Source organism: Sorghum bicolor, chromosome 3 (assembly GCF_000003195.3).
Source record: "Sorghum bicolor cultivar BTx623 chromosome 3, Sorghum_bicolor_NCBIv3, whole genome shotgun sequence".
Lineage (NCBI taxonomy): Eukaryota > Viridiplantae > Streptophyta > Magnoliopsida > Poales > Poaceae > Sorghum > Sorghum bicolor.
The window spans coordinates 17,303,853-17,316,938 of NC_012872.2; the positions used below are offsets into that span (position 1 = coordinate 17,303,853).

At 45.8% G+C, this 13,086-nt stretch overlaps 2 protein-coding genes across 2 annotated transcripts; one reads left to right on the forward strand and one right to left on the reverse strand.

Annotated features, from left to right (window-relative positions):
• LOC8086331 lies at positions 2,232-6,350 on the forward strand. Its single transcript, XM_021455212.1, has one exon. The coding sequence runs from the start codon at positions 4,512-4,514 to the stop codon at positions 5,850-5,852; it is 1,341 nt and encodes a 446-aa protein (XP_021310887.1). The 5' UTR covers positions 2,232-4,511; the 3' UTR covers positions 5,853-6,350.
• Positions 6,443-10,866, reverse strand: LOC8086332. Its single transcript, XM_002457743.2, has 3 exons — positions 10,598-10,866; positions 9,698-9,795; positions 6,443-7,294 (listed from the first exon to the last, which is right to left on the reverse strand). The coding sequence occupies exons 1-3, from the start codon at positions 10,730-10,732 to the stop codon at positions 6,712-6,714; spliced, it is 816 nt and encodes a 271-aa protein (XP_002457788.1). The 5' UTR covers positions 10,733-10,866; the 3' UTR covers positions 6,443-6,711.

A 13,086-nucleotide genomic window follows, 5' to 3' on the forward strand; every position in this document is an offset into this window, starting at 1 on the left:
TGTGGTTCACACTTGTAAAACTTAGCACTAGGTAGCTCAGGAAGACGCAAAGATCATATAGAGTCAAAGTCATTCACAAAGATTTTTGAATTGGAAGTGAATGCATGGTCATTACATTGACCAGACGCTAAAGGTCCAGTGACCAGACACTAGGGTCTATGTCTGGTTAGTGCAAATGTGTGCTGCAAGAAGTCTAATGTGACTAGACACTGTATAGTAATGTGCATCAGATGCGCCGATACTTGCTATAGCAGGTGAACCGGGTTTGACTGGATCAGATGCTAACCAAGAAACAACTAGACGTAGGTATGTAGTGTCTGGTCACTACTCAAAGAGCATACATAATGGGTTTTAAGCGCACAGACACGTATGATGGCTACTGATGGGACGCTGGCTGCGTCCCATGCAACATAACTAGGATATCTAACACTTGGCTTACAGTAGTCACTTTGACCTGTGGGTCCGGTGACCTCAAGTTTGGCTGATTTGGACAATAAAAGTCATGTTATGTAATAGGAGGGGGGTATTTATACTTCTCCACTCGTTTAAATTAGCTCTCATGCTCATTTGTTTAGCTGAGAAACCCCTTTGAAGTGTAAGGGAGTGCAAGAGACTGGTGAGGTGAATGAGATTTGAGAATCTAAAATTAAGGACCTCATTAATGCATAGGGAGTAGCAAGTGTGCATCCACCATTCTCATTAGGCTTGTTGTGGTTAAGTGAGAGTTTGTACTTGTTACTCTTGGTGATCGCCATCACCTAGATGGCTTGGTGGTGATTGAAAGTTTGGTGATTATCTGGTGAAGCTTGTGGATGACCCAACTCATGACCCAACTCATGGTGTGAGCGGTTTTGGACAATTCACCGCGACAGATTATCGAAGAATCTGCCCGTAGAGAGCATTTGATCCATACGCGGATCAAGGGGGAGCTATACCCTTGCACGGGTGGTCCAATAAGGACTAATGGGGAGTGACGACTCTTCGATACCTCGGGAAAACATCGCTGCATTCCTTTCCCTCTCTTTACCTTGAGCATTTACATTTGAGCAATTCATTTCTTGTCTTTACATTCTTAGAATTTCCATGCTAGAGTTGGACTGGAACCTAGGGTGCAAAATTTTGTGCCGTAGATCAATAGACACACAATCGGGCACTATGGGTGAAATGGGCTAAGTGTAGAGCTTAATTATTGCAAGAATTTTAGAATTAGCCCAATTCATCCCTCTCTTGGGCATCTTGATCCTTTCAATTTTCATAAACATATAATGAACATGATAAACAATAAATAAATGATATCCACGTATGAATAAAACAATACTCATATAAATAAAAATAATGCTCTTCATAACCACTTCAACACAAACCTTTGATACAAAAAAACCTCAAAGATTTCAATGCAATGGATATGCATGCACTGCCTCCATTCACTTCACACCATATAAAGGAAAGCATATGTAATGCAAATGACATGCTCTCAGTTCAATGGTTAATTATTTCAAAAATATATTGCAAAAACACAAATCTTGCCCAAAACAAAGTATAGCATAAGATCCAAATCTATCAACATACCACAAGTACCAACAAGCCTCATCCATATATGACATAGCCATGCTCACATACATCCACCACTATAAAACATAGCACTTACCTCATGAAGATAGACAAATGACAAAGATTCAACAATGAAGATCATCTATGAAATATTTTAAAGGATAAGTGAGTTCATAGTTAGTCATGTCATCTTGTTTATTCATCTTATGACAAAGTGTAAGTAGAACAAACAAGTCAAGCAACCACCGCTACGTTTACTTGGCTCGAAACAATGATGCAAGAATGTGAGCTAAGAATGATCCAAAGGCACACCATTTGTTCAAACATCATTACCTCATAAAATATACTCATACAAATATTCACAAAAGACAAATAAAATGCTTCTATGGCCTACGCTATCGCTCCCCTAAAAACAACAACCAAACAACGACAACAACAACCCTGCTTTGTATTTTTGGTGCAGATAAATTACAAGTTCAAAAATTATGAAAACTTTACATAAGATGTAAGCACCATTATCTACTAGTTTTATATAAAATAATCTAGCATGGTGCAGCTGGCCCCTGCCCAGGTGATGTGCCATGGATATTGTCCCTCAAGCCAAGAAAAAGAGAATAAGAACATATTCTAGCGCCTCGTTATCGGTAAGTGCATTCGTGCATCCCCTGTTGATTGCAATTTCTCAAATGAATGTGTGCTTGCTTATAGATTGTGATTAGGGACATGTAATTGTGAAACTTATGTATGATTTAATTAATTATTAAGGATTTGCATAGGTTAACACGAATAGAGCCTGATGTATCAATTGATGTGTTTTGTAAAAGTGATGTGGTACGAAGAACCGAATTATTTCACCTGTAGTCTTACGTAAAATATCCAGGGTCAATTGGAAAATGTGTAATAGCCTATAAATAAGAGATAGCAGCCCCCAACCCATCTCACCTCTCCTATTTCCTGTTTTTCCATTATTCCATTATTCAGTTAGGTTTTCTTCCACCTCTAGTCTTCTTGAGTGGGACTGTGGGAGAGGTCCACAATTTGAGAAGAATTGTGTATGAACTCGTTTTTACAGCGGGAATGGAGGCCCTAACCTCCTCGTGTCCTCCGGAATTTGATTTGTGAGATGCTTTTGTGAATCACATTTGTGTTCTTCGCATTCTTGCTTTTGTGAATCGCATTCGTGTAGCACACAACACGGTACTGTAGCATGCAGTCCGACAATTCACCACCTCCAGTTTTGTGCAGTTTGATCCGTTTCTTTGAGAGTTTATTTCTATCGGTGCTCGAGTACTTTTGGGTGTGCCTTAAGACTTCACGCGTGGTATCTTGCTACTAGTTAGCACGTATATCTCATGTCTTTGGTGAGTGTTTGTTTTAGGTTGTTTGTGAGCCAAGGACTAAAAGTTTCGAAATAAATTTGAGGCACCATTCACCCCCTCTCGCTGTTTCTGGTCCTTCAATTTAATTATCAATTATTAAGGATTTGCATAGGTTAACACGAATAGAGCTTGATATATCAATTGATGTGTTTTGTAAAAGTGAAGTGGTATGAAGAACCAAATTGTTTCACTCGCCAAATTAGAAGCATGGCCAAATTATCACTTTGGAATGTGTTTCTCGACGGTTTAATCATGGCTTGGGTGACCTGCTGCTGCTTGAGCTTGTCAACACAATGCTGCCAAAGTGTTTGTGCTTTTTCTATAAAAAAAGTGTTTGTGCTTTGTGAGGGTTCATTCAGTTGTTCTCTTAACTCTATCTACTAATGGTGCCTCATTCATCCAATGATTTGAATTATCTCAGTGCTACTGAAAATTAAGAATTTCTCAAATAACAAAAACTTAAGTTGTTCAATTCATACATGACAAGACTGGGATCAATGTGGAACTTTGTCTGGCAATCTCATATTTGTGTAGGTAACCATTTTTTTTGAGAGGGTGTAGTTAACCATTTTAATTTAACCAATTCTAATTCTAAATATTGCAGTTGGATGTTACATATTGTTAGGTTCTAATTAATAGTGTGCTCTGAATAAGATCCTTTAGTCTAGTTCTGAAAATATTACTGTTGGCCTTGCAAGATTTGGAAGGCCAGTTCACACCTGGACGGTGAAGCAAGCAAGATGCTGTAGTCCTCTGCGGCAACGATGTAGCCGCGTGCCTGCCGGCCATGATATAGTCGCGGCTCGCAGGCACGTCCCTTGCTACCTTCAGTCCAGCGATGGTGACCCGTGACCGCAGCCCGCAGGTGCGTCTCACAAAATCGAGTGGTCTCTGCAGCAGCGGTTGCGGGATGGTGACTCCACGGCCATTGCAGTGCACATGTACACGATCCCGGTGGCTGCGTGCACAGAGGAGGGACTCACGTGCGTGGCCCTTGCTTAGGCCCTGACACGGGGTTGAGATGGCAGGCGGTGTGCAGATTTGCCCAAATTTTACAGGCAAAGGAAAGGAGAGGGGAAATCAAAGAATGGAACAAGGAAACGAATCATGCGTCCCAAGATTATGGATCTATTGATCGCGTGATTTAAACTGGAAAATAGGGAGCGTCGGCAGTCGGGGATCCTGTACGGAACGGGGCCGCCGGGCGCATCCGTGGGGAGCGACGGCTCTTATTTCCTTTTGCGCGACGGAGGCGGAGATGGAAACTTTGAGTGAATTTTGGGCGGTTTGTTTGTTCCATCCATGATCCACGGATACGTCCGTGATAGCTGGGATGGGAAAAAAAAAAAGGGAAACACGGAGGAACTGACCAGGCAGTCAACGGAATATGGAAGGCTACGAGGTGTGTAGCCCCTCCTCTAGCGCCTAGCCGTGTTCCACCCCCGCCGCCGTGTTGCGTTTGATCCGCCATGGCACGCGGCGCCTTCTATATATACGCCGCCTCGCCCTGTGCCTGCGAACAACTAGCACGGCGAGAGAAAGGGAAGGGAAGGGAAGCAAGCCTCAGCGACAACGCTCGCAATGGGCCGCCGCAAGGTTTCCATGGGGCTCATCCCGAACCGCCGCGTGCGGGCCTCCACGTTCGGCAAGCGGAAGGAGGGGCTCAAGAAGAAGGCGAACGAGCTCTCCGTGCTCTGCGGCGTCGAGGTCGCGCTCGTCGTCGCCCCGGCAGACGGCGAAGGCGGCGCGGGGGCGGCCACGGCCAAGGCGGAGGCGGACGTGTGGGAGTCCAAGGAGGGCGTGCTGGCGCGGTACCGGGAGCTCGACCCGGAGGCGCGCGCGCGGCACACGTTCCGGGACTACCTCTTCGCCGAGCTGGGCAAGGAGGAGGCCAAGCTCGCCCGCGTGCGCCAGGCCGGGCCCGACGGCCTCGACTGCTGGGACAAGGCGCTGGACGGCGTCGACACCGTGGAGGAGGCGCAGAAGCTGCTCGACGCCATCGACGCTGCCATACAGGCCGCCGACGACAGGCGGAGGGCGCTGGGCATGCCGGTCGACGACGACGAGGACGGCGGCGGCGGGATCGTGCTCGAGGGGATCGCTCCCATCAACTCTGCGCACGTCAACGACAACGATGGCTACCTGCTGCACGCGCTCGGCGGCAACGGCGGCGCTAACGACGAGGCCATGGACATGTGGGGCAACAACGGCTTCCACCAGTGCAGCGCCGCCAACATGCAGTTTGGCTTCCAGCAATTCAACAGCAGCAACGTCGTCGCCATGGAGGGCTACGACCTGCAGATGGTGCCGGACATGTACAACAATGGCGGCCTCGCCACGGACGCCTACCAGTACCAGACGTGCCATGGCGGCACAATGCAGCACGGCTACGTCTTCCCGTGCGCACGCGCCAGCGCCAGCTACTTCAGCATGCCTTCTGGCTACCAGATGCAGCAGGTGGTCGGCAGTGGCGCTTCCCAGCCCAATCTGGCCATGTCGAGCGCCGACGAGCCATGCCACACCATGGTGCCAGTGCCAGTGCTGGAGTACCCCTCAGCCGACACTAGCCTCAACTACATGGACACGCAGGCGACACAGGGTGTCCACGACAGCAGCAGTGGCACGTCCTTCGCAATGGACGCCAGAGGCAACTTCATCAACGCACCACCAGCGTTCTCCGTCGCCATGAGCACCGGTGGTGGCGGAGGCAACTTCATCAGCGCGCCGCCAGCAGCACCCTTCCATTCCATGGGCGGCACCAGCGATAACTTCACGCCAGCCCAGCCCCTCGCGATGAGCTACGGTGGCGACATGACAACTGACATGACAACTGCTGGCAGGTACGCGACGCAGTCCGGCATGGAGCAGCTGCATTACCTTGGTGACCTGGAGGACACGCAGCCGATCCTATGGGGAAACTAACCTTGCTTGCAATCAGATCTACGCTCTAGTAAAGTACTAATAGTGTCTAGCGTCATAGTAGGGTCAGTGTCTAGCGTTGTAGTAGTGTCAGATGCGCGACATCACGAGTCCGGTAATTTTGGTCTGGCCGCCAGGTTGTGCTGATGTCGTCGCCGCCACCGCCGCCCATTGTCCCGAGCGATTTTCCCGGCCAGTGAGCAAGGGACAAGGTCTAGGCATATATATAGGCAGGTTGTCCATGGTCACCAGGTGAAGACCCGGAGACTTCGTCAGTTTCTGCCCAGCTAGGTAACAATCCGGCAAAACTCTGTCAGTTTTGTACCTTCGCTTGGTTGATTTTAGGATTCAGGAGTTTTGTTAGCCTGTAAAGTTGCAGGAGCTTTGTTAGCCTGGAGTGTTGCAGCAATTTTGTACCCTAGTTCCTGGAGATTATCCTGGCAATCATGTAAATGTGACATACAAATATAAGTATACAATCATGCATCTCTCTCTTCCCCAGATCACATGCATAGGTTCAGCGATGAAAATAGACACCAAATGGTAAACAAATCCAAACAATATCTGAACCTTGACAATGCAAGTGACACAGGTTGTTTAATTTTTTGCTCTAATAGCTTATCATAATAATCAGTGATATCATCCACACCACATTACATTCCTAAGTTCTGATTAATTAGAGTTACAAGCTTACAACCTAGTATCACATAAGATGATCAAAGTGGCCAGGCCACCACTAGAAGACTGTTAACGGTTACTAAATTACCACAGGACATGCAGCATTTTATATATGTTCATCCAAATTTACGCAAAAGCTTACCAGAAATGTCATAATCTGATCCTCGACAAACTTGTTGACTGGTCACACCGTAATCTGATCCTTGACAAAATCAACGTCATGGTGAGGATGTTGGTCTCGGTTTATAGGGCTCTGGTACTCAGCATCCTGGGTTGACTTTGGACAAGAGAGAGGCCTTTGATCCAACTGTACACCCACAGCTTCTTTCTGATCCTGTTCAAGCTCGTCAGCATGTACATCAGAAAGCCCTTGTTCTTGTTCATGTCCACCGCTGGGTAGCACATCACATGGATGGGGGCTCTGAGCCCTCATTTGCACCGATCTCAAAAGTGCAGCTCGCCTCAGATCTCCACCATGGCACATGTCATTAGGTGAGGATGGGATCCGGCCTTCCTGTTCAGTGCCACAACCACGGGGAGCAGGCGAGCAGACCACTGCTGGGAGGGAGCAGCTTGGGAGAGTGTATGAACATGCAGAAGAGAACCAGTTGTGTAGCTTCTGGACACGGCGTGGAGATGAAGCTGGACTAGTTGACGAATTACCCAGTACATCTGTTTGATTCCCATTGGTGTTTACTTGAGTCTCATAGTATCTGTAATCATCTGACTCTTCTGACACACGTGAGTACTGCATGCTTATCTCATCCCTACAAGGATGCAAATAAAACAGTCTGAGATTGTAAACCATGAAAATGTAATAGATAGAATCGTAATAAAAGTAACTAAGCAATTGGAGTAGAAGAAGATATATGCAAAGTTCAGTAATTTTTCCAACACAAGCAAAGATACATTCCCAAAATATTTGCAACATCATCATTGATAGCATGAAGAATATTCTGAATTATAATAAACATCCAGTTGGTTTGAAGTATCAGTAGAAATGGCAACATGATATAAGTATACAGTGGAGAATTATGCCAGTAGGTGGTAGGTGCTTTGCAGAGTAATGCCTTCCAACAGATTTAATATAGAAAAAAAGCTAGGCTAAAGTGTGCTGGGTTAAGTTCATATGATACTAAAGTAAGGGATTATATTTATTACATTACATTGTTAAGAGTGATACAAATAAATCTATTTGCCAACATTTATGACGGTCCGACAGTATAGTGAAAGTAGTAAGGATTGTGCATAATGCATGGATATAATGCATTGAGCCCTTGGGCAATATAAATAGAGTGCAAGACTTAGCCAGCAAGATGCCTCCCGGATACATATGGCAATACAAGATGTCAATATCCTTAACTACCAAATATACTCTTAACATCCCCCACAATCTAGCAGGAGCACCGCAAACAATCAGACTAGAGAAGAAGCCGTAGACTAAAATCTGCCACAGTCGTAGCAACATTGCAATGCAGATGCTGCGACTGGAGTAGAAACCAACAAGTAGCTCATGCAGATGATAGCCCTTTTGGTCACAGAAGTAGTCAAGGTCGAGGTGGACGTGGTCGAAGCCATGGAGGGGAGGCACAAGTCCGAAACGTCAACAGAGGCACAGAAGCACACAAAATCACCAGCTTCTCGCTGACAACCGCAGCAGGACAAAGAGCCGGTCAGATGCAGGCTACTCAAAAGCATCAATGAGCACTCACATGTCCATAACACTGACATTGACATTCCAGAGGTGGCAGCAGTAGGCACAGACTCAGGCTGAGAGCCAGCCAGCGTAATGAGGACCAACAGTATGGGTGGCTGCCTAGATAGGCGGCAACTGGGAAGATGGCTTAACCACGAGCAATGTCCTTGGGAGAGTCGACGATCAAAATGTCGAGGGATCAGCAAACAGGGCAATGCAACCCTGATCTCTGATCGGGGAAAAAAAGAACACAACAGCGTCCAGTCACAACTCACAACAACACCGTGATGACCAACCACCACAGTGCGGTGACCCCGCGTCCTCAACGACGGCGCCCTAACACCTCTAATGGCAGCAGCTCGGTGTCCCCAAGGGCCTCCTCTGCAGCCATGTGTTTATGCTCAACGGCAGCGGCAGTAGCAGCGCAGGGGAGGGGCAAGGCAGATCAGGCATGGCTAGGGAGAAGGTGGCAATTTTGGCGACTCGACGTGACAGCGTAGAGGATCAACAATGACAATGAGTAGCATGGCAGCCCACCAATGCCCACGGCGAGCCATCCTTACAATTTGTTGCTGCTCGATGCTAAGGTGGCAGATCAATTATATCTACAGCCAAAACCTTCCTACGAGGGCACTTCCTACGGCAGAGATTGATCTCCCCGAGGGTGGTGCGGTGGTTGTGGAAACGTCAGCTCAAGATCAGAAGCCTGAACTCATGATACCATGAAAGCAGGAAGGATTGCGTATAATGCGTGGATATATTGCATTGAGGCCTTGGGCAGTATAAATGGAGCCTAAGACTTAGGAGGCAAGACTAGATACATATGGCAATACAGGATGCAATATGCCTAGCTACCAAATATATACTCTAATACCCAGGTTTGAAATATTGGAAGCCGGGGCCAAAAGGTATATCCATGTCAAGAAATTTGTGACCTACATTCTCCCTTTTAATTGCTATGTAGCTGACTGCCATGGTAATATCCAGGTCTCAAAGACTTGGTCTTACCCAGGCTCAGTGCTTGAATGGCTGAACCAAACCATGTCAACATTGTGAAAGGAGTAACATGTGACTGGATTGCTAATATTAATTGGGTAACATGGTTCAATAGTGAAGCTCCTTTTCTCTCTACCTTACCAGATGTAGTAACATATACAAAGTACAGCTTCAGAAACCCACCACTAAGAGCCAATCCAAACAAAGCCCTTCAAGGAACTAAAAAGGCATCGTCGTTCATTAAGTACAGATCCCTTCTATTCAGATAAAGTTTTCAGTGAAATTCAAAGATAAATTTTTTCTTTTGTATGACCTAGCACATGAACCTGACCTGAAGAGTTTCAATTTTGATTATGAAGTTACTAACTAACTAGTGAAGATGTAACATATCAACTTATACGGATAATGTGTGTGATAGGACATATAGAGAAAATTTTCTTAGATAACGAGGATGCATAGAGAATTAAGTTATGAATACCTAATGCAAGAAACATTCTCCAGTCTCATTGGGGACCCCATGACACTGTCAGCAACTGAATCTCCAACGGACAAGCCATTCATGCTGGATGCCATTATCTGCAAGAGCCTATGCAACAGTTACCTGATGAAGACTAAAAACAAAAAAAAAAAAAAGGAAATGGGAGAAACAATTGAGGATTTATACAAGTAGAATGCAGGAGCATGTGAATTCATAAAGCATAAGATCTGATGCTAAACAAAATCCTATAAGCTTCCAACAGTTAGCCTTGACTTTTCGTCAGCTAAAGGACACTTAGTTATGGGGAAATTTGGTATGTATGTATTGAGTTTTACTGAAACAGCAACATATCTATGTATATAAGCTAAGATTATATAGAAATATGCCAATTATATGGCATTTTCAGAATGACACTCCCCTTTATTGATGTTGAAATGAAAAAAAAAAACACACCTCCACCATTCTGCTCAACCTAACTACCATTTAGTATATGGCCTTGGATACAAGATGAGATAGTATTTGGGCCTGAATCAGTTTACGACGTCCATCAAACCAGGATGCTGGAATGGAATTAACCTCAATCAAGTGGACCCTAAGCAAATGATAACAATGATTTGGATTCCATTCCCCAAAATCCTGAAAAAAGCGGCAAATTAGAGGGGGTGGCCTTCCCCACCGAACAGTGACAAAGAAATTCAGCAGGCGCCGAGAGGATTAGCAGCGGCACGGCCCACGCTCATCCTGTGCCCCACCCACGCGTTACCGTCAAGCAAGGCACGAAGCGAGCCACGTATTCTCCTCAGTCCCCCACCCGGTTCGGGTCTACGAACGAACCAACACGGAGACTGCCCAAGCGCGGAACCTCGCACGACATGACAGAGAGAGGACGGACGGACGGACCTCGGTGAGGTAGCGCTTGTGGGAGTGGAGGTTGTCGACGTAGACGTCCTCCTCCGGGTCGGGGACCCTCCCGCGCTTGCCGCCGCTGGGCGCCGGAGACATTGCGGCCTGGCCTCCTCCTCCGCCGCCGACCATCTGTGCAGTGGAACTGTGGAAGTAAAAAAGCTCCCTCCGGTGCAGGCGAGTCGAGAGAGAAGGCCTTGAGTGCGTTGCAATGCAAAGCCGCTTCCCGTTCCCGTAATCCCGTTACTATCCTGTCCTGTCCGGTGTATTGAGATGCGTCGACGTGTCGACCCGCGCGCTTTTCGCTTTTCTCTTTCGCCGTGTACTCGTGTCGAGCAGACGAGAGGAGCTTTCTTTCGTCACCGCCCTTTTTTTTTTGGTTTTCTCGTTGATTGGATTGATGCAATGAAACGATCTGAGCTGTTTTTTCTGCATCCAGGATTTCAGGATCTGGAATTCCCCGTCAGCCGGCATGTTCCGCTCCGAACTTGTTGTCGGGACCCAGAGGGAGGGCGAACAGAAATTTGACCAGACGGTGAGAGGGATCCCTTGGTCCAAGTCCAACGCCGACGCCGCATGATGGCACGATCCGGCTTGAGTACTTGACCGTGTGTTCACTGTTCACCATCTAGGTTGTGCTGTCATCGTAGAAGACGAGTGCACACTATTCGTTTGAAGTTATTAGCACTGCTCTCCAACCATGAAACAATGTATTTCATAACAAATCAGCATCAGTAGTCAATAGGATAGGTATAAGTTTCTTTTTTCGCTTGACTAGCTAGGAAAACATAACTCCAAAATATATCTAGGCACATGTTTTTTCCTTTCCTTTCTTTTTTCCTTTGATTCATCCTCCCTCTTTTTTCTTTCTTCTAAAAATTAAAGAATGGTTTCAAGGGGGCTCTAGTGCGCCACATAGCATCCCTCATTCCTATAGCAAAACCACCCTCGTTATATGCCCCACATGCTTCTATTATTGTCCTAAAGACCTTTGATTGCTGCACATGAGAGCCAGATGACTCACGTAGTCTGTCGAGTGTCCTCGGGAGAACCTCAGATCATCCATATTTACAACTTATATATGATCAACAATGGAGTTGCCACAATATCACTACAGTTGATACAATACATCGAATTGCAGAAGACTTACACTATTAGTTTACAAAAGATATTCGAGTCAAAACTTAACTTAAGTTCCAAAAGGATGAGTAGAACTACGAAAGCAACTTTAGGTGAAGCACCTAAGGTAGAAGAGATAAGCATATCATGTTGAGCCCACTAACATGACCTCGTTTAGCGGCACAAGTCACAACCTGCAACACAGTTAACAAACTATGAGTACTTGAGGGTACCAACAGGTATTACCCGCCTAAAAGAGAAGACTCCAAGGGCATGCTAGCTTAAAGGAAAGATTGAAGGAAGAAGTAACTTTTGCTGAAAAGCTTACAATTAGTGAATTCTTACTATCAATGTTTTAGTTGGGTATTTAAGTCATTAATAGTATCTGGTTTGCATCTAATCTACATTAATCACATCTTTAACATCTCATCTCATACCATCTCTTATCGATAAGTAACCATGTTCCATTGATTAACTACGATGTAGATCGGGCGATTGAGTCTCCTTCTCCAAGAAGCACGGCGATTCGAATCGATTTGGCCTAGCTGGGATTTCCTTACCACATGACATATGCAGGTCTTAGACCTATATATCAAACTTCACTTGAATCCTCCAAAACATGAACCGGTCCATGCTACCCGAGAATACAGTACTCCACTGTCCTACATCATCTGTGGTGGTGTTCTGTAAGGTGGGTACACGCTACTCTTGCTATCTCTTACTCCTAGTGCGCAGTTAGCTTTTCACATAATGGAATAACCAAGGTCTTAAGTTTACTGTAGTATGTGGCCAATGTCTCAAACACGACAGGTCTACAATGAACGGTCCTTTCGACATAGGCAGCACACTTTATCGATTCATTTCACGATGCAAGTCACCCGACCGGTCTCTATTTAAACACTAATATATTCATGGTATTCTCATGATCCATTAGCAAAGCCGACAAGAGCAAGATAAACCTGTTTCTCTCGAACGATGAAACCATCATTCGACTTCTACCGAAGACTAAGCATTACTAAGCATAAGAGGTATCAACCTACTCATAATAGCAACAATATTCAACCAACTCCTGATTACTTAATACACACCTCACAAAGACTTAAAGTGTAATAAAGATTTGTAAATACTAGAGAAGGGTTTATGCTCCGGGAGTTGCCTTCGTTGCAGAGAATGATAGATTCCATAGAGAGATCCAAATGTTAGACTTGGCACCTACACCATGGGTGGATGAACCTTCTCCAAAACTTAGATCCAACACAAGCCTTCTCACGCTCGTACACCACACGTAATAGATGATGCTTTGCTTAACATGATGGACTACATGCCATGATGCATGATGACAGATATTCAAGTGCATTAGCAGAAGT

What these genes read in the sequence shown, in the direction of transcription:
- LOC8086331 (XM_021455212.1), top strand. Translation starts at nt 4,512, where the DNA reads ATGGGCCGCCGCAAGGTTTCCATGGGGCTCATCCCGAACCGCCGCGTG.
- LOC8086332 (XM_002457743.2), bottom strand. Translation starts at nt 10,732, where the DNA reads ATGGTCGGCGGCGGAGGAGGAGGCCAGGCCGCAATGTCTCCGGCGCCC. An exon ending in ACAAGCGCTACCTCACCGAG is followed by an intron (nt 9,796 to 10,597) that starts GTCCGTCCGTCC and finishes AGGCTCTTGCAG; the next exon opens with ATAATGGCATCCAGCATGAA. An exon ending in GAGAATGTTTCTTGCATTAG is followed by an intron (nt 7,295 to 9,697) that starts GTATTCATAACT and finishes GCATCCTTGTAG; the next exon opens with GGATGAGATAAGCATGCAGT.